This window comes from Chiloscyllium plagiosum, unplaced genomic scaffold, assembly GCF_037043375.1.
Source record: "Chiloscyllium plagiosum isolate Xiang-an unplaced genomic scaffold, Cpla_swu_hap1 HiC_scaffold_47, whole genome shotgun sequence".
NCBI classification, from domain to species: domain Eukaryota; kingdom Metazoa; phylum Chordata; class Chondrichthyes; order Orectolobiformes; family Hemiscylliidae; genus Chiloscyllium; species Chiloscyllium plagiosum.
The window spans coordinates 2,627,084-2,648,890 of NW_028270185.1; the positions used below are offsets into that span (position 1 = coordinate 2,627,084).

Genomic DNA, 21,807 nt, shown 5'->3' on the forward strand with positions numbered 1-21,807 from the left:
ACAGGTCTTCCTGATAATCAACAATGGTTTCATGGTCTTCAGTTGTTTCTTAAAAAGAGATATTTTGATTGAATTCAAAGTTCACCAATTGCTGTGGTGAGATTTGAACTCAGCACATTAACTGAGTTTTCTGAATGAATAGTCTAGTGATAATACCACTAGGCCATCACCTCCATTTCAATTGAAGCACAGTTGGAAAATCACATGAGTGATTATTGTGTGGTTTTACTTTTATGGTACAAAAATGCAAAAGAAAAAATGTAAAATTTATTTAATATGTCTTAAACACATTAAATTTTCAGAAATGAACACTTTTTAAAGATTGTGCCAGTAATCAACGAAAGAATGCGAGTTTCTCACGCAACCAATCCTCGGTAAGTTCATCAATGTTCCGAATCTCAAAGACCTGTTTTCAGTCAATAAGAGAGAAATGAAAATGTATAAGCACCATTCATACACAGAGCTTCTCAATAAACCTTCACCAATCATTAATGTCTGTCTCTAATTTTGCAAAGCTAATATCAATTCTCAATTAGAAAGTGCTAAAGGTTTGAAAGCTTTATCAGGAACATCACTTGTTCTTGACACTCTTTGTTACCCGGAACCGCAACACAATTATTTTGGCCTGAGACATGGTTCAGTGATATGGTCACTGGGCCAGTAATCCTGAGCCACAGGCTAACACTCTAAGGGCAATGTGTGAACACCATCTCATTTTTTTTTCTGTATTTTTGATTGTGGACTGAAATGGGAAAAGAACAGCCTAACAGAGAAGGACCAAGGAAGGAAATTTAAAAAGCAATTCACTGAAAATCATTGTGTGTTGTCTTTACTCTGCAACATTGTTCAAGCAAAGGGAAAACTGCTTGCAGATGAGCGAACACAGTGAGATTGGGCCGTCAACAGGTTGCTGATTGGGTAGTGGAGTTGTGACCAGTTGTAGATGGCAAAGGTCATTATCCTAACAACAACTATCTGATTGGCTATAGGGTAATTGAATAGCTTATGGATGTGTACAATACTGGCAGAAGCCTTTGGACTGCTGTAAGACGGATAGTATATCTTTCTCTCCAACAAAATACCTAAAGCCTGAAAAGAAAGTTTATTTTCCCGAAATAAAAAAGGCAAAGAACTGTGGTGCTGGAAATCAAACAATGCTGGAAAATCGCAGCAGATTTGGCTGCATCTGTAGAGAGAAGGCAGAGTTAATGTACTGGGTACAATGATCCTTATTCAGAACAGCCTGCGGAGGTTTTCAAACAATTTCTGAGTTTATTTTCCCCCACCAGTTGCTGTAAGCCGTGCCCTTTAACCAATAACTAAGAGATGTTGCAGTTGGTATGCCAACCAACCTTGCCTCCTCTGAAGTAAAAAGAACTTAGTGGAGAAGTTGAAGATTAAAAATACTCTGGCAAGTAAAAATATCATTTTAGCAACCCCTGTGAACTTTGAAGACCGTGGACCGTGGATCATGATCCCTGTGGGCCGAGAACCCTGTGAATTAGGAACCCTATGAATTGGGAACCTTATGGACCATTAACCCGGTGGATTGGGAAACCTTTGGACTATGAACCCTGTGGAGCAGGAACCCTATGCTTCCCCAATTTATTTTTAGTCCACCCAAAACACCATTCTGTGTGTGTGTGTGTGTGTGTGTAGATTTTTGTGAAGGGGTCCAAACTTAACTGGTAGAATTAATGGTCAACAGTTCAAAACCTGTGATTAGAATCTTTTACTTCCAATAAAAGAAGAGGGTTCTTGTTAAGAACAGACATGTAGTGTGTCTTTTCTGTTAACCTGGGTCTATGTGACAGATAAATGGGAGACTTTGCACATGCTGGTAACATTTCTAACTGTTGTAATAACTCCAGGAAAGCTGGGCTTGATTTTGAGTGTGTTCCCCCGGTGAGATGTAACAATGATAGCTCATGGAATTCAAGTTTGTTTAACAAATGTGAAAATAAAAGCTATGAGGATGAAACTACCATCAAATATTGTAAAAACCTATCTGGTTCACTAATGTGCCGTGATGGAAGGACATTTGCCCAGCAAGCCACTCTATCCACGGTCAATTGGGGATAGAGCAACAAATGCCAGTACTGTCAGTGACACCCACATCCCACTTATAAAAATCATACAGATAACCCCCGAGGTTTGGAGATTGTTCCTAATATTCATCTGGAGTAGCACCAAGAGGTATAGACTTGGGGGGCAGGTGGTGAGAAAAGGTCCAATACAGATGGTCATCCATACAGTGAGTGTGCACCAATACTACTCAAAGTGAGTAATCTATCAACACAACAACCTCAGGAACAGTCATCAGAGTGAGGTCCGAGATAGAGAAAGAATATGGAAAATGTGAAGCATACCAAGAACCATTTGAAAGTCAATGGAACTGAAGCTTGTTTTCAGTTCCTTTTAATGACAGGGACAGGGTCCTCACATTACTGGAGCAGATGTATATATTTTTCATTTGTTTCTCCTATATATAAATGTCACCAGCTAGGCCAGAAATTCATAGATCTATAGAATCCCTATAGTGTGGAAACAGGCCATTCGGCCCAACAAGTCCACACTGTCCCTCCTCCTACCCTAACCCTGTAACCTTGCATTTCCCATTGCAAGTTCTCAGAAAGAATCACTCAACCTGAAACATTAACTCTGATTTCTCTCCACAGATGCTGCCAGACCACCTGAGGTTTTCCAGTAATTTCTATTTTTGTCACTGGGCGAAGTTGTTTGCCATGTTCAGCTCCTAATGATGCACGTTTCTGGCATTTAGAGGGATTGTTGTGGTTGAGACACAACCACATGTAGTATTTCCAACATGACGCATTATCTCTGGGCACATTAAAATGGAAAGCAATCTGTTAACTGAAGTTCTGGTGTACATTCCCACACCAACGAAAGAGACCACTGGGAACTGCAGGGAATCTCATATAATCACAGAAAAATCTAAAAACAATTCCAACAAAGGAAATCGCCTTAATGTATGTTGACTGCTGGATTGTGCACAAGATCCCTCAAAATGTCATGCTTGACGGGCTTAATTGCGCAGGTGAGTTATTCAGGGGAATCCTTCCTTTGTGTTCAAGGTGCTGCCATATCTCCCTGGACCAGCAGAGCAGGGGCCTCTGTCACATTGTATCTGAAAGATTCCGTCTCTGACAACATGGTACTCCCTCAGTCTGGCACTGGAGATACCAAGTAGGGTTTACTCCCAGGTTTCAGCACTCTGTCATTCAGGCCCCAAGCCAAAAAAAATCCAGTCCAATTGTTTCTTCTCTGCCCACAATGTCCAGGAAAGTTCCTGCTTTGATTGCCTGCCTTGAATTGATCTGATCTGGGTCGGTTGTGGTAGTGAAGATATACACTGGGTTACAGTTGGGATGCTATTTCCTCTAACTGATATCCAACGGCCAGCAATAGACATAAGCATTGAGCAAGAATGAAGGTCTTTGGATAATCTTGATAACCCTTTGACAACCCTCAGATAAGACTGTGATCAAAAGTTGGTAGTGGGATAGTTCAGTAGATATTTGGAAAAACATAGTTTGATTACAGATAGTCAGCATGGCTTTGTGAGGGGCAGGTCATGCCTCACAAGCCATATTGAGTTCTTTGAGGATGTGAGGAGACAAGTTGATGAAGGTCGAGCAGTGGATGTGGTGTACAGTATATGGAATTCAGTAATGCATTTGATAAAGTTCCCCATGGCAGGCTCATTCAGAAAGTTAGGAGATATGGGATATAGGGAAATTTGGCTGTCTGGATACAAACTTGGCTAGCTGGAAGGAGACAGCGAGTGGTAGTGGATAGAAAGTATTCTGTCTGAAGGTCAGTGACCAGTTGTGGCCCGCAGGAATCTGTTCTTGGGCCTCTGCTCTTTGTAGTTTTAATAAATGACTTGGATAAAGAAATGGAAGGGTGGGTTAGTAAGTTTGCCGATGACACAAAAGTCGGTGGTGTTGTAGACAGTATTGAGGGCTGTTGCAGGATACAACAAGACACTGAAAGGATGCAGAACTGGGCTGAGAAGTGGCAAATGGAGATCAACCTGGATAAATGCAAAGTGATTCATTTTGGAAGATCGAATTTCAACTAATACAGGATTTGTGGCATTGTGGAGGAACACTGGGATCTTGTGGGTCCATGTACATAGATCCCTCAAAGTTGCCACTCAAGTTGACAGGGTTGTTAAGAAGGCATACAGTGTTTTGGCCTTCTTTAACAGGGGGAATTGAGTTTAAGAGCCATGAGAATTTGCTGGTTAGAATGGAATGTTGTGTCCAGTTCTGGTCACCTCATTATAAGAAGGATGTAGATACTTTAGAGAAGGTACAGGAGATGCTGCCTGGATTGGGGACATATCTTATGAAGAGAGGTTGAGTGATCAAGGGCTTTTCTCACTGGAGAGAAGAAGAAAGAGAGGTGACTTGATATAGAGTACAAGGTAAAGAGAGGAATATATAGAGTAGATAACCAAAGATTTTTTCCCCAGGGCAGAAATGGCTATCACGAGGGATCATAATTTTAAGGTGATTGGAGGAAGGTATAGGGGAGATGTTGTGGTTCTGTTCGCCGAGCTGGAAATTTTTGTTGCAAACGTTTCGTCCCCTGTCTAGGTGACATCCTCAGTGCTTGGGAGCCTCCTGTGAAGTGCTTCTGTGGTGTTTCCTCCGGCATTTATAGTGGCCTGTCCCTGCTGCTTCCGGTTGTCAGTTTCAGCTGTCCGCTGTAGTGGCCGGTATATTGGGTCCAGGTCGATGTGTTTGTTGATGGAGTTTGTGGATGAGTGCCATGCTTCTAGGAATTCCCTGGCTGTTCTTTGTTTGGCTTTGCCCTATAATGGTAATGTTGTCCCAGTCGAATTCATGTTGCTTGTCGTCTGCGTGTGTGGCTACTAAGGATAGCTGGTCGTGTCGTTTTACCGGCCACTACAGCGGACAGCTGAAACTGACAACCGGAAGCGGCAGGGACAGACCACTATAAACACCGGAGGAAACACCACAGAAGCGCTTCACAGGAGGCTCCCAAGCACTGAGGATGTCACCTAGACAGGGGACGAAACGTTTGCAACAAAAATTTCCAGCTCGGCGAACAGAACCACAACAACGAGCACAAATCTTCTCCCAAACTTTGAACACGTATAGGGGAGATGTCAGAGGGAGGTTCTTTACACAGAGAGTTGTGGATGAGTGGAAGGCATTGCCAGCGGTGGTAGTGGAGTCACAGACATTAGGGACATTTAAGCAACTACTGGACAAACACATGGCTGACAGTAAATTGAGGGGTGTGAAGGTTAGGTTGATTTTAAATCAAGATAAATGCTCTGCATGACATTGTGGGCTGAAGGACCTGTACTGTGCTGCACTGTTCTCAGTTCTATGTTCTGCACTCTAATGGGAATGATCTGTGGTGATGGGGCTTGTTGAAATCTACCAGACTTCCTCCCCAGTCATTCTCAGGATAGGCTCAGTTTGTCCATTCAATGACTCCTCAAAGTCACTCTCTTGCCTCAGACCCAAAGAATGGGTGAGGTTGTACACAGAATCCCTTGAAACTGCATCCGACACAAATCACAACCTCCCCGATCAGAAATAAACCAATGGGAGCCTTTAATAGTCTTGGACAGTGTAACGAAAGGCCCCTGTTACGGAGGTGTACCCACCTTGGTGAGCTTTCCAAGTTGCACCAGTCTGTTTTTACTGCCGGCATACATCATCTGTTGCTGAGGGTTACATCCTGCAACCAATGGTGAGAGGAGTTAGCTATGTGTTTCCAGCGACATCATGGATTGCTATGTGATGAATCTAATCAGACACACTGAGAGAAGGAAGGGTGGCTCCAGGGGTCATACAATGACCATAGAGGAGTACAGACGGCACATACATATGACCCAACATGGGCCTTCTGGGAGTAAACCACCAATATCAATATCGTACAACCCACTGCTGACTCATGGTTGATTACTGACATGCTTGCATCTCATTTACTCGACAGCTGATAGCTTCATTCTTGTTTTTGTTATCTCCACATTCAGCTGTTCCAATGCTCTTCTGGCCAGGCTTGAGGCTCCCACCCTTCATCACAATCGGATCATCTAAAGCCCACACTGTTTGGATCCTGGTTAGCATCATGTCTCATTCTCCAATCACCCAACTGTTCACTGCCCTTCAAATGTCCCTCATTCTCCAATGTCTCATGTTTAAAATTTACACCTTTATGTTCAAATTCCTTAGTCCTCAGTATCTCTGTAACCTCCTCTATCCCTTACACCTCTCCCAATCTCTGTCAATTCTTCCATCCCCTATACCTCTCCCTATCTCTGTCACCTCCCCAAGTCACAAACTCCCTCCTTAAATCTATAATATCCTCCAGCACTTACATGCCTCCCTGTCTCTGTCATCTCCTCCATCCCCTACCTCTCTCCCTATTTCTGTCACCTCTTCTAGTCCCTAAATCCCTCCCTATCTCTGTCGCATCTTCTAGCCGGGGAAACCCTTCTTTGTCTCTATAACCTCCCTTTCTCTGTCACTGCATCCAAACCCTAGACCCCGTCCTATCTCCATAACCTCCTTCCGTCCCTACACACCTCCCTATTTTGGCAACCTCCTCCAACCCTTACTCCCCTCCCTACCTCTGTAACCCCCTGCAACCCCTAGACCCCTACCTATCTCTGTATCTCCTCCAGCCCCTGTACCCCTTATCTCCACAGCCTCCTCTAGCCCCTACACCCATCTCCTACACCCCTCCCTATCTCGATAATCTCCTTTAGCTTCTACATGCCTTCTTATCCCTATAACCATCTCCAGTCCCTACATCCCTCCCTACCTCTGTAACCACCTCCAACCCCGTTTATCTGTTCAACTGATTGGACCCGAAATACTGGAATTCACCTATAAACCTTTCCACTGCTGTGATATACCTACAGATCAAATCAACTGATGACGCTCAAAGCCTGAATTTAACTCACTTAAACCTGTCAGAGAATTAAAATCTGACCTTGATTTAATTCTGAGCTCACATGTTTTGACTTATTTTAGGTAAAGTTCCAGAGGCCTACACATACCAAAGAATTAAAACCCCAGTATTAGGTTTAAGTTCTTTGTAATACCTTAATTTTACTTTGTCCCAGAGTAAGGCTGCCTCTACACTGTGCTCATCAACCATTCCCAGACAGCTACAGTACTGTGTTAGATACCGAGTAAGGCTTCCTCTTTCCCTTTTAAAATTAAAGTAAAGTTGCCTTGACATGATATCCATCAAACACTCCCAGGACATGTACACTTGGGTTAATTATGGGATAAAGGTCCTTTCTGACTGAACCAGGTGATATATTCTCCAGAAGAGCAGCTCTGTAGCCTCTCTGAGTCTGATTAAACATTTGTTCCTAATTTGGGGCTGGTCTGTTTACCCGTCCCACACCAGGTGTGAATCCCCAAACACATCACCTTTATAGTCAGCACAGCAAGGGTTTTCCAGGTCCAACCTGTGTGATGAAGCTGCTCCATTAACAAGGTTATAGTGTCCTTGGTTTTTTTTTTCAGAAAGGTCATATATGACACAGACTCTGAAAAGTCTGAAGGTGAAGGGTGTTAGAGCCAGTTTGATAATAGCTAACAGATACTGCCTCAGGCAGAAGGCTTTCAAGTTTAAAAACAAACACTTGTATGGTGAAAGGGGAGGGGCCAGTTCTCCCAGCTCAGCTTTTCTCTGGTTTGGTTTGGTTTTAGCAGGTAGTGTGAAGAAATGCTGCTGGACCCAAAGCAGCAGTTCCAGGCTGGTCCTCTCTCTCTGACTTCTCTCCTGGAAGACCCTGTGTTTGATTTTCCCTTTTGTGCCATGGGGTGTTTATGGGGATTGTTGCAAGTATTTGGAACAGCATCATTCAGTTGGGATGGTCTGTTGGATTTTCGGATAGAGTAAGTTATTCTGTATTCTGTTTTCTGTTGTTTGTGTTTCATTCAGTAATCTTACAAATAAATTCTGTTTTGCTTAAAACAAAGTAGTTTGGCCAGCTGACTCGCTCCTGGAATATCCACGGTACACCTGCTTAAAACAACTAGCAAATTTGGGGTCTGGGCTACCTTCTTCAAATGTTTTAAGGGGGTCTGGCCTGGTCCATAACACTAGATGCAACAATTAGCCATAGAGTCATAAGGATGTACAGCATGGAAACAGACCCTTTGGTTCAACTCGTCCATGCCGACCAGACATCCTAAATAAATCTGCTCATTCCATATACACACCACCCTCTGTGTGAAAACATTGCCCTTAGGTCTCTTTTAAATCTTTCCCCTCTCACCTTAAACCCATGTCCTCTAGTTTTTAAGGAGAAAGTGAGGTCTGCAGATGCTGGAGACCAGAGCTGAAAATGTGTTGCTGGAAAAGCGCAGCAGGTCAGGCAGCATCCAGGGAACAGGAGAATCGATGTTTCGGGCATAAGCCCATCTTCCGCCTAGGAACCCTCCAACCACAAGGGATGAACTCGGATTTCACCAATTTCCTCATTTCCCCTCCCCCCAGCCTGTCTCAGTCAAATCCATCGAATTCAACACCGCCTTCCTAACCTGCAATCTTCTTCCTGACCTCTCCGCCCCCACCCCAGTCTGACCTATCACCCTCACCTTGACCTCTTTCCACCTATCACATTTCCTACGCCCCTCCCCCAAGTCCCTCCTCCCTACCTTTTATCTTAGCCAGCTGGACAAACTTTCCTCATTCCTGAAGAAGGGCTTATGCCCGAAACGTCGATTCTCCTGTCCTCTAGGTTTTAGACTCCCCTACCCTTGGGAAAATACCTTGGCTATTCACGCTATCCCATGCCCCTCATAATTTTATAAATCTCTTTAAGGTCATCCTTCAGCCTCCAACTCTCCAAGGAAAACACCCCCAGCCTATTCAGCCTCTCCCTGTAGCTCAAACCATCCAACCCCGGCAACATCCTTGTAAATCTTTGCTGAACCCTTTCAAGTTTCATATCATCCTTTCTATAGCAGGTCGAGGAGATGTAGCTCTAATCTTACCTTGGGGGCTGCTGAAAATCAAGCACATTGGATAGGACACCCTGTTATCGTGGTGAACATACTTATAGCTATAAACTATAAATCTGAACCATTGTCAAGGAAACAATGTAAACCTGGTTTCATTATATAGAGAGAGGGTAAAAATAAGCAATGCTCACTGGGTAATCAATAATTATAATTAGTAATAACATAGGTAATTAATAATATGGAAGCCTTACCAATAACTGGAAGCAAGAAATTGCTTGTGTTTAAACATTCATATTCTCCACTCATTTCAATCCAACCAGTCAAAGTGCTCCTCAGTCAATTATCCAGAAATTCTGGTCATAGTTATACAGACAAATTTGACAGTGAATTTGAAAACAGCAATGAGAAACATGAGCAGTTCATCTGCTTTGATGCCATAGTTAGAGCAGACAGGCATTAAACACTCCCAGGACAGGTTTAAGACAGGAGTAAATACAGAGTAAAGCTCTTTCTACTGTCCCATCAAACACTCCCAGGACAGGAATAGCATGGGGTTAGATACAGAGTAGAGCTCCCTCTACTCTTTTAAACAGAATATAAATGCCGCTCTATTCTTTTTGACAGTGGGGCAGGAGTTGTTGGAAGAGAGGTGTAAGTGGGATGCTCAGGTTATGAAGATAGGAGCAGGATTAGGCCATTCAACCCCTTGAGTCTGCTCTGCCATTTGATGAGATCATGGATGGCCCATTAGCATTTTGAATTAAACATTCCGATCCACCCTTTAAAATATTTAAATCCCTTGCCAAATAGGAATCTACCCACCTCAGTCTTATAAATATATTGAATGACATCATGTCCACCCTTTATTGAGTTGGAAACATCCAAAGTCACACAACCCTTTGAGAGAGAAAAATTACCTTGTCTCTGTCCTGATAAGGGGACCCTAATTTTAAAACAGAGTCCCCTCGTTCCGAACTGACCCACAAGAGGATGTCACTCTCATCTCACCTCTTTCTTCCAAGGTTGTGATGAGCTCAGGAGCTAAGTAACTTTTGGTGAAATCTAAATTGAGCATCAGAGAGCAGCTTTTGCTAAGTAAGTGGCACTTGATAGCACTGTTGAAGATTGCTTCCAATACTGTCCCGGTGTATTAGCTAGGAACCATTGTTTCCCCATCCATCTTGTCCAGACCATTCAGGATCTGATACATTTCAATCAAATCACCCCCTCACTCTTCTAGACTCCAGTGGGAACAAGCTCAGTCTGTCCAACCTTTCCTCATCAAAGAACTCACTCATTCCAGAAATCAATCTAGTAAACCTCCTCTGAACCACCTCTGATGCATATACAACCTTGCTTAAATAAGGAGACCAAAAATGCAACAGTATTTGAAATGTGGTCTCACCAAAGACCTTTACGAGTGAAGCATACTCTCCTTACTTTTATGTTCAAATTTTCACACAATAAAGGGTAGAATCCCATTTGTCCTTGTGATTATGTGCTATACCTGCACACTAACATTTTGTGACTTCTGTACTAAAACACTTCAATCTCTCCGCGCCTCTGAATTCTACAGTCAGTCTCTGTTTAAATCATACTCAGTTTCTTAAATTCTTGCTGCTATAGTGAACCACTTCACATTTTCCCATATTATGATCCATCTGCCAGAGTTTGCGCACTCAGTCAACTCGTATTTCAAGATGAAGTAGTTTTTCTTGAGTTAAAAGGATATCGAGGTTGTCTCTCTGGAATTTCATTCCTCAGTTCATCTGGAGAAATACCCTGAAAGGAAAAGACTTGGATATAGAAAAGGATTGCCACCCTTGCAGTCTTATAACATGCACGATAAATGCCTGCCTGCATTTACCTCACCCTCACATTGCACATTTTTTTCTTTATTCATTCATGGGATGAGGGTGTCACTGGCTGGGCCAGCATTTATTGCCATCCCTAAATTACCCAGAGGGCAGTGAAGGGTCAATCACATTGCTGTGGGTCTGGAGTCATATGTAGTCCAGACCAGGTAAAGATGGAATTTTTCTTTCTCTAAAGGATCTTAGTGAACCAGGTGGGTTTTTTCCAATAATCGGCAATTGTTTTATCGTCATCATTTAACTCTTAATGCCAGATATTTTTTATTGAATTCAAATTCCACCATCTGCTGTGGCCAGATTCAAACCCAGGTCCACAGAACATTCACACACAATTCACCTTTACAATGTCAGCTTTGGACACACACACACACTCAAGGATCAGGAAGATCCCAGATTTGTTCTAATGTGGCTCATCTCAACCAAGATGGAGCATTGTGTCACAAAGCTGGTCCTTTTTTAACTGAAAGTTGTTCTTTTTCTCAAGGATACTGTGTCCTTGGTTTTTTTCTGAGGGGTCATAAACCACTCAGGCTCTGAATTGACCGGTTTGGTTACAGAGATGAAAGGCCCTTTTGTTTATACAGAAACAGATGAGACTTTAGACCAAAGCTTTTCTGTTTTTAGAAGTAACCTGTATCAGTCAAGGGGATATGGCCAGCTCTCTAGCTGAGCAGCTCAGTTCAGAACTTTAATTAGGAGTTCAGCAGTGGAGCTGTATGGAAACAGGTTGCTAAACTCTCTCTCCTTCTGCACTTCTAACTTCAACCTGTAAGCCTTTGTTTCATTTTTACTGTGTTTAAGGGATTTGTTTATTGGAACTGTTGGGTACATTTGGAACTGCATAATTAAGTCCAGTTTTGAGTTCTGTAGGTGTTCTTTATTCTGTTCTTTGTGTTTCATTCCATAATTTTATGAATAAAATTTTTGTCTGTTTTAAAAACTGGTAGTCAACCTAGCTAACTTACTCCAGGTAATTTTCACTGCACATTTACCGAAACAAATTGCAAACTTACAGTCTGGGCTACCTGCTTAAGAATGTTTTGAGTGGTCTGGCCTCGTCCATAACAATTGCAACATCAGACTGGGCAATGGGAAAATCAGCAGGGATTCCTGCCATGAGGTTAAAGGCTTGTGGTGATCAACAGAGGAAATCCTATCAAGATCTCATCCATTGTCTGGACTCACATGTGAAGAATTAACCATTAAGTGGGAGAATCAGTGAGATCGAGAGGGGGAGCAGAAGGGATCATTTTGTATCTCCAGATTCTGTTGATTTTCCGTATGCCAGAGTTGGAATGGGAGATTCTGTCAGTATAATAATTTGAGACTGAGGAACAAGAATTAACAAATCTAAAGGATAAAACCTCCTGGATACAATCCGCACGCCGGGCAGCTGACAGCTTGCTGCATCTTCCAGGTGCTTTATACTTTGGTTGGTTATGTAACTCCAGCATAAGCCCATCTGCGTCAAGAACTTGCATTTATATCTATCAATGTAGTTAAAAATCTGAGGTACCTTACAGAAGAACCAGCAAAGACCATTTTACACAGTGACCAAAAGGTTGGTTAAAGCAGTAGGTTTTAAGGAGCATCTTGAAGGAAGACAGTGAGAGGTTGGGAGAGATTTAGGCAGGAAATTCCAGAGTGCAGGGTGCACAGACCACTGAAGGTACTGCTGCCGATGGTGTAGAGATTAAAATTGGAAACACTCTAGGCCAAAATTGGAGGAGTGCAGAGCTTTCAGGGTTTGGCGGGTTGGAGGTGATTTCTGAGACTGGGAGGAATGGTGTCATAGAGAGGTTTGAAACAAAGGTGAGAATGTTAAAATCACTATCACCAGTGTAGCACACACTCTCTAACATCCCAAACATTGTACAAATTCTTAGTAATATTGCTTCAAAACACTTACCTCGTGCTCTTCCTCCAGTACCATCTGTTGGCTTTCTCTGTCGACTTTGACTAGAAGACAGGAGATAAATGAAATGTTGATACTTGTAGAAAGGGGAAGTGTTCTTTGAGGGGCTCAGTGGGCAACTGCAATGCACAAAATAAAGTGATGTACCATGATTTTAAAATATAACATAATCCTTGGAATGTGGGCATTGTTGACAAAGTGACCAGTTACTGCCCACACCTGTCATCCCTGAGAAGATAGGACTGGGTAGCTGGAGTCCGTATGCTTAGAGCTGTTAAGACAACTGAGTGACTACTTCAGAAGAGCAGTAGAGAGTCACCCTGGGTTGTGTGGGACTGGAGTCACACAGAGTGGGTAAGGACCTTATTAAGATTTTTACAAAAGGCCCTTCTTCACTGCGACTTCAATGTCTGCGAATTTGAACGTGACATCTGAGTGGCTCAAGTGAGATGATTTGAGTTTGGGCCTCTGGCCTCAGAGTAACCACCAGCTCGCACAAAGGGTTCAAAGATTCACTGTCTCAGGTGAAGACAGTAATTTAAGGATTGAGTTACCTCCCGTCTCTATTCTGCCTGGATGCAACTTTTCCAGAAGCTGAACACAGGAAGTATTTGAGAGTCGGGTAATGACCTAGCCTTGGGGCTTCTCCTGCTCTCCCTGCAAATATTATTTGTGTCATTTGGGAGGAACAGTGCCCCCTAACATCCCCCTCCTGCCACATCAATGGGCAGCAGTGGAGTGGTAGTAGCACCAGGTTCGTATTCCAGAATCCTAGGCTAATGTTCCGAGGACATCGATTCAAATCCTGCCGTGGCAGATGGTGAAATTTGAATTCAATGTAAAATATCTGGAATTAAAGCTAGTCTAATGGCGATTGTTGAAAAAGCCCTGATCCAGTCTGGCCTACATGTGACACCAGAACCACAGAGATGTAGTGGGCTCTTAACTGCTCTCTGGGCAATCAGGGATAGGCAAAAAATGCTGGCCAAGCCAGTGATGCCCACAATTCATGAGTGAATAAAAGAAAAATTTACAAAGAATGAAAGCGCATGCGCTCAGGGGAGACACAGTCATTTGACAACTCCTTCACCCTCGCCCACCTCACCCCCTAAAAGAAATCAACTAGCAATCTGGTGGGGATAAGTGGTTTGAGGGCAGTGGGGCAACACACACACCGGATCCTCAAACCTGCATCTTGACATAGATATAAACTAAAGAGGAAGAGTTCCCGTTGACACCATTGGAAGGGGAGGAGATGCACGGTGTTGGGGAGGAGGGATGTAGAGATAATCGCACGTAGGCCTGGTTGCCATGGCATCGGGCGCTCTTACTTACTGATGATGGCGGCGTTGGTTGTCTCTTTGCGGAAGCGGAACTTCTTCAGCTTTTCCAAAAGCTTGGGATCTACTTCACACACAACCAGTGAGTCTGACTAATAAGGAAGAAAGCAAGAGGACTTAAAAAAAATGGCGTCACTCACAGTTTATGTAGGTGTAAATGATATCTGTTCTGACTTCTTATGGTCTTATTAAGTGATTGATTTTCAAATTTCAAAGGACAACAAAAGGATCCTTCTCAGTATTCTTGTCAACATCAACCTTTCAAACCACATCATTGAAAATAACTTGTCGTGTTCTGGGTGGTCAGGCAGCATCCAGGGAACAGGAGATTCGACGTTTCGGGCACAGGCCTTCTTCAGGCCTGTGCCCGAAACGTCGAATCTCCTGTTCCCTGGATGCTGCCTGACCTGCTGTGCTGTTCCAGCAATAAAGTTTCAACTTTGATCTCCAGCATCTGCAGACCTCACTTTCTCCTCGTGTTCTGGGTGGCTCAGGGGTTAGCGCTGCTGCCTCACAGCAGCAGGGACACAGATTCAATTTCAGCCTCTGGTGACTGTATGGAGTTTGCACATTTTCCCAGGTTAGGTGGATTGGCCAAGCTAATTAGCCCTGTAGTGTCCAGGGATGTGCAAGTTGGGTGAATTAGCCAAGGAAAATGCAGGGTTACAGGGATAGAGGAGGGGGATGAGCTGAATGACCTGCTTCCACACTGTATGGGTTCTCTGATTATCACATTGCAGTCTGTGAGATCTTTCTGGGCATAAACTGGCTGCTGTGTTCACAACAGAGGCTCAACATTATAAATACCTAATTGATTCGGGGTTTCCCGAGGTTGTGAAATGTGTTATGTTAATGCAAGTTCTTTCTTTACATTCTCTCAGTATAAAAGTAAATATTTGCCCTTGGGTTAGATAGAGGAAAAGAGTCAAGATTAGAGTGGTGCTGGAAAAGCACAGCCAGTCAGGTAGCATCCGAGGAGCGGGAAAATCGATGTTTCGGACAAAAGCCCTTCATCAGGAATGAGGCTGGGAGCCTCAGGGTTGGAGGGATAAATGGGAGGGTGGTGAGGCTTGGGGGGAAGGTAGCTGAGAGTGCAATAGGTGGATGGAGGTGGGGTTAAAGGTTATAGGTCGGAGAGGAGGTGGTCCGAGGTGCCTGGATAGAGGGAAAGTGAGATAGGGTGACTTTGACTCAGCCCCCTCCTCAATCCTACCTATCTAACCTTGCTGGAAACTGTCTGTGGTGAAAGTACCTCTTTCAGTCTCATCCAGAAACATTTTTATTCAATTCATTGTCTTATTATCATCCCGTTTGCTCAACTGCAGCAGCGTTCCCTTTATTTGTTTCGTCTCTCATTCCTTACATCCTATGTCATGTCTTCCCTCTTATTCTTTAACTCAGACCTGCTGAGTGTTTTGATTGTCTTTTTGCGTTTATCGGCATGATGCCTCGACTGGTGAACTGCAAAATTCACTGCCTGGCACAAAAGGTGATCAGTTTGGTGAGATATAGAGAAAGCGAGCACTGCAGATACTGGAGATCGGGGTCGAGAGTGTGGTGCTGGAAAAGCACAGCAGGTCAGGCAGCATCCGAGGAGCAGGAGAATCAACGTTTCAGGCATTCCTGATGAATGGCTTGTGCCCGAAACGTCAATTCTCCTGTTCCTGAAATGCTGCCTGGCTTGCTATGCTTTTCCAGCACCACACTCTCGAGTTTGTTGGGGTATCCCTCTCTAAGAAGTGGGGAGTGAGAGTAAAGGCCTTCAAGGTGACATGAACTGGAAGTGACTGGTTGAACTTGTAGAGGGGAAGTACTTAAACAAAAGCTCCACAGGACGTGAGACTGTTGCCTAACTGGGGAGGCTAGAAATGAACCTGGTTCATTGAAAACAGTAATGACAATGGGCTTTTAATCAGTTGAAATATTGCCTAGTAAGCTCCAAGTTCCATAATTTCAAAGGGTGAAGAGGATTAGTAAAACTCTGACTCACTGTATCCCTTTCAGCTCAGTCAATTCAGCAGATCAATGTATCCAATAAAACTGAACATGGGAACATCTCTCAGTCCTCAGTTCTGCCGGTGGAGCGGAGAAGGCTGGGCAAGGGTCTACATCCATGGTTGATCAGTTGCTGATCATTCTCTGAAAATCTGAATGGGGAACGGGCACTAGAAATAGGAAATGTGAAGCTTTTTTTAAGGAAGTGGGCATTTAGTGGATATTTTAGAAAATTCAGGATAGTTGGGGATCTGAATCTCCCCAAGCCCCTGCAGTCCTGACCTCCCAAAGATGCACTCCCCCACCACCCCAATTGCAGTGATTGTAACAAGGTCAGCCAGGTGGATCTCACAGAATGAGTTCCCTGATTGGGGCTGTTAACCTGGTCCAATCAGGGAGCCCCGGCTGACAAGATATAAACAGGAGAGTCAGGGGTTCTGCTCATTCTGAGAGCTGGCTTAGAGGGAGCTGGGTCAATGTCATGTAAATAAAGGGTGACTTGGTGATGGGATTCCAGCATTTGTGGAGCTGTTTCACCAACTCCTGTGCCCATTGTACTGATCACTGTCCGACGGGGAAAGTTCATCACAGATTGATCTGATTCTGTCCCTGCCACTCTGCACTCCCGGTCCTGGCACCAAACACAATGAAACGCATTAAAATTTAAAAGTCTCCTCCTCCATATTTCCTTGCAGCATTGGAAAAGCTTCCCGTGGTTCGTTTCATTAATGCACCAAGTCACATGACAGTTTGAACTGCACAGAGTGGGAGGGTATTGTGTTAGATTCCAGTCTGTACTGATCTCAGCTAAATGTTCGGGTCCACATCCAAATCTTGGAGAATAAAGTCATCAGAAGGTCTGCATCTAATCCCTCTGTGTGCAAGGTAATGTTGCCATAGTCCAAGAGGGCTTCTTTCTCATTAGAGAGGCAACTGGTAGTGAGCTTAACCTGAGGATCACCATACCTGAGACAAGAAAGAAGTTGAGAAGGTGGGACCTTTATGGCAATCTCAGCTGGAGAGGGAAATTGAACCCAGACTGTAAGCATCATCCTGCATCACAAACCAGCCATTCTCTCAGCTGAGTTAACTGTCATACACAGCTGATGGCATATTCCTAGAGCAGGGACAGGAATGTCAGAGTGATAAGGAGCCATAGCTCATCCTGTCCCCTTTTCTGAGCTGGATGAGGGAGGAAGGGGAAGGTAGCAACGGAGCAATGGAACAGGAGCGGCATGGTGGCTCAGTGATTAGCACTGCTGCCTCACAGCACCAGGAACCTGGGTCTGATTCCACCCTCGGGCAAATCTCTGCGTGGTTTGTGAACGTTCTCCCCGTGTCTGCATGGGTTTCCTTCAGATGCTTTAAAGATACACAGGCTAAAATTGCCTATAGTCTACAGGGATGTGTATATATTAGCCATGGGAGATGTGAGGTTGTCAGGATGGTGTGGGTCTAGGTGGGATGCATTTCAGAGGGTCAGTGTGGACTCAATGAGCCGAATGGCCTGCTTCCACACTGTAGGGATCCTATGATTCTATGTGTGCAGGGTGGCAGAGACAGAATCAGATCTGTCTGTGATGAACCTTGGTCATCGGACAGTACCCAATACATACAGTGGGCAGAGGAGTTGGTGAAACAACCCCTTGAAGGTCGGTATCCCATTACCAAGTCACCCTTTATTTCCATGTGTATGGTACATAACATGGACCCAACTTGATCAGCAATTCACTGCCTTCAAGACATACAGCACGAGTTACTTTCAACATACATGGAGTCATTGATGTTGGGAAAATACTGGAAATGAAATTTATCACTAATTATAGTATGACAGATCATAAACACATTGAAAGAAATGAAATTGAATATTGTTCAGCAGCTAAGTTGAGAACTTTTCATCTCTGAACAAGGCTCAAGGGTCTGAATGCACCATGACAACTCTCTGCAACTTTTCTGATCAGCAATAATAAAGCTGAAATCTTCAGCACTGCAGCAAGTCCGCAGTACATTTCTTTTCACTGCCCTCACTATTCATCCCCGCCAGATCTATCCCTTGCTCCTGTGCACATCATGTACAGAAATAAAAAGAACCGTTCTGAAGCAGTCATGGCCTGAACTTAGTTGTTGTTTATGAAAAAGAAACATACAAATTAGGAGCAGGAACAGGCTACTGAATCCCTTCAAGGCTGTCCCACCATTCAATAAGACCACAGCTGATCCGATCTCTATACATTCCTGTCTACCTCCAATGATCTTTCACACCTTTTGATTATCAAAAATCTATTGATTACCATCTTAAAAATATTCAAAGATATTGCAGCTACTGACTTTGGAGGAAGGGAGTTTCAAAGAGTCACAACCTTCTTATCTCTTGTCTTCAACAGGCATTCCCTTCTTTTTAGACAGTGACACCCCTCCTCCCCTCCCCCCCCCCCCCCACCCCCGCCTCACCACCCCACCCACCCTGCCAGTTCTAGATTCTCCCATAAAAGGAAACATTATTTTCACATACAGCTCGTCAAGGCCTCTCAGGATCAGACATGAAATGGGATGCTGAAGGATGGTGTCTGTAGAAGTGGGAGGAGGATTAAGAAACATCTAACGCAACTAACTCTTTATATCAAAGCCAGAAGTCACACAACACCAGGTTATAGTCCAACAGATTAATTTGAAATCACAAGCTTTTGCCCCTTCATCAGACTCTGAAAGTGTGACTCCTTACTTAATATTAAAATTTGTGAAAAGCAGTGGGGTAGCCCAAAGCTTTAGAAAATGCAATCTGCTCACCATGTTAATTTCTCTTTTATCTTCACGGTACGGCCTTGACTGCTCAGTCTCGCACTGGTCTTGTGACAGGATGCTCAGGCAGCTAGTTCCTCAATAATGTTGACAGCAGATATGTAAATTGCAAATTTGCTTTTTAAAAAAATGCCTTCTAAAAACAAAATTATGATAGCAAATTTCCAAAAATATTCCACTATTTAACAATCTGCATTCATAACCTCCCCACACCTCACAATCAAGAAAACTAATATCAGTTTAAATTTGTCCGTTTAATGATTGTGCCAAGAGTTACTTCTCCCTGGCATGTGTTGGAGAGAGACAAGACTCACTCAACATCCTGTTTGAGCCACCACAAAGTTGCTTCAAAGAAATTCTCCGGAACTCTTATTCGGTCTAAAAGTCAATGATCTCTCTCTTGGGCTTTTTCAGTTTTCAAATTAAATTTGCACTTTCGGCAGGTTAGGGGGTAAGAGAAGAAAAACCAGAGAGCAATTTGGAAGGCAAAAAAAAAATTTCTCATTCCCTCTCTCTCTTTTTGGACAGGTTGCACCGAAACTGGAAGGACATCAATATCCTGACAGGGGGGCTTGCTAGAGGCACTCAGGACGGTTCAAACCAGAGGGGCAGGAGCACAGAAACCAGAGCAGTAGGCCAGTATGTGGAGTGATTGAGGAGAAGGAACAGATTAACTCAAGTAAGTTTAATATAAAGAACAGGCAGGGCCAGGTTCATAAGCACGGTGAGATTTGTGATCTGCACTGTAATTATTTTAAAGCAAGGACAATAGGTAAGGCAGATGAGCTTAGAGCCTGAATCAGCACATGGAACTATGATGCTGTAGCCATTACACAAACTTGGTTAAGAGTAAGGCAGGAAGGGGCAGCTCAATGTTCCAGAGTTTGGGTGTTTCAGGCGTGATAGGGAACGATGTGAAAGGACTGGGGGAGTTACATTACTGACTGAGGAGCACGTCAGAACCGCACTGAGAAAATATCTTGGAAGGCTCATCCAATGAGGCCTTATGGGTAGAACTCAAGATTAAGAAAGGTGCAGTCACAATTATGGGGTTGTACTACGGGTCTCCCAATAGCCAGCAAGGGTTAGAGGATCAGATATGTAGGCAAATCATGAAAAGATGTGATTGTTGTACTGGATGATTTTAATTTCCTCAATATTGAATTGGACTCCCTTAGTGCCAGGGGCTTAGATGGGGCAGAATGCATCCAGGAGGGTTTTTGAAACAATATGTGGATGGTGGAGAACTTTGGAAACAGTGATCATAATCCTGTAAGTTTTAAGATAGTTATGGACAAGGATAAAACTGTTCCTCGGGTGAAAGTGTTAGATTGGGGGAAGACTAATTACAACAGAATCAGGCAGGAAGTAGCGATATTAGATTGGGGCCTGCTGTTTGAGGGTAAATCCACACCTGATATGTGGGAGTGTTTTAAAAGCCGGTTGATCAGAATTCAGGACCAGCATGTTCCCGTGACAACAAAGATAAGGAGAGCAATACTCGGGGACAATGGATAACAAGAAGTATTGAAAACTTTAGTTAAAAGAAAAAGAAAGCATATGCAAGGTTTGGGAAATGAAACCAGACAAGGCCCTTGAGGAATATAAAAGAAGCAGAAAATAACTTAAACAAGGAATTAGGAGGACTGAAAGGGTCATGAACTGTCCTTGGCAAGCAGGATTAAGGAAAATCCCATGGCATTTTATGCATGCATAGGGAGCAAGAGAGTGGCGAGGGAAAGGCTAGGTCCTGTCAAGGATAAAGGAGGGAATTTATGCATAGAGCCCGATAAAATGGGTGATAAAAGGTCCTTAATGAGTACTTCACATCGGATATAGATGATGGTAAGATTTGGGAGGAATATGTTGCTATTCTGGGGCATGTTGACATTAAGAAGGCGGAAATGTTGGGTATGTTGAAAACCATTATGGTAGGTAAGTCCCCTAGACTGATGGGATTTCTCCCAGGATACTGAGGGAGGCCAGGCTGGAGATTGCTGGTGCCTTGACAGATCTTTGTATACATTTTAGCGACAGGTAAGGTCCCAAAAGACTGGAGAATAGCCAAAGTTGTTCCTTTGTTAAAGAAGGGCAATAGTGATAATCCAGGAAATTAATGGATGTTTAGCCTTACACCAAAGGTAGGGAAATTATTGGAGAAGATTCTTAGGGACAGGATTTACTTGCGCTTGGACAAGAATGGACTTATTTGGGATAGTCAGCATGCCTTTGAGCAGGGGAGGTGTTGTCTCACAACCTTGACTGAGATTTTTGATGAAGTGACAAAGATAATTGATGAGGGTAGAGCAGTGGATGTTGTCTACATGGACTTTACTGTAGCATTTGACAAAGTCCCTCATGGTAGGCTGATCCATTAACAGCACAAAGGTGGAACAAGTGGAGAGTGTCATCCACAACAAGCCTGGGAGTGGTCATCCACAACAAGCCTTCGTGGACTCTTCATGTGGATGCACTAGTTACAAAGGCCCAACAATGTCTCTTCTTCCTCAGGGAGCTGAGGACATTTGGCATGATGACAAATACACGTGACAACTTTTATAGGTGCGCCATTGAGAGCACTCTGTCTGGATGTACATTCAAGATCGGAGACGGTTACAGAGAGTGGTGAACTCAGCCCGGACAATCACAAAGACCAACCTCCCATCTATAGAATCCAACTACCAGGCCCGCAGTCAAGGAAAGGCCGCCAGCATTCTCAAAGATCCATCCCACCCTGGCAATGTTTTTCTACAACCTCTACCATTGGGGAGAAGGTACAATAGGCTGTACACATGCACCAGCCAATTTTGAAACGGTTTCTACCCTATTGTTGTTAGAATACTGAATGGACTCACAAACTCTTAACATTCACCTGTACCTGTGTTTTT

The 21,807-nt window shown here is 43.7% G+C and overlaps 1 protein-coding gene across 1 annotated transcript; it reads right to left on the reverse strand.

Moving 5' to 3' along the window:
* Positions 1 to 247: 247 nt before the first annotated feature.
* Positions 248 to 19,215, reverse strand: LOC122542729 (glia maturation factor gamma-like). The gene is made up of 7 exons (XM_087983851.1): positions 18,908 to 19,215; positions 14,121 to 14,217; positions 12,780 to 12,829; positions 10,727 to 10,778; positions 9,030 to 9,110; positions 5,672 to 5,745; positions 248 to 406 (listed from the first exon to the last, which is right to left on the reverse strand). The coding sequence occupies exons 1-7, from the start codon at positions 18,908 to 18,910 to the stop codon at positions 335 to 337; spliced, it is 429 nt and encodes a 142-aa protein (XP_087839977.1). The 5' UTR covers positions 18,911 to 19,215; the 3' UTR covers positions 248 to 334.
* Positions 19,216 to 21,807: the final 2,592 nt, after the last annotated feature.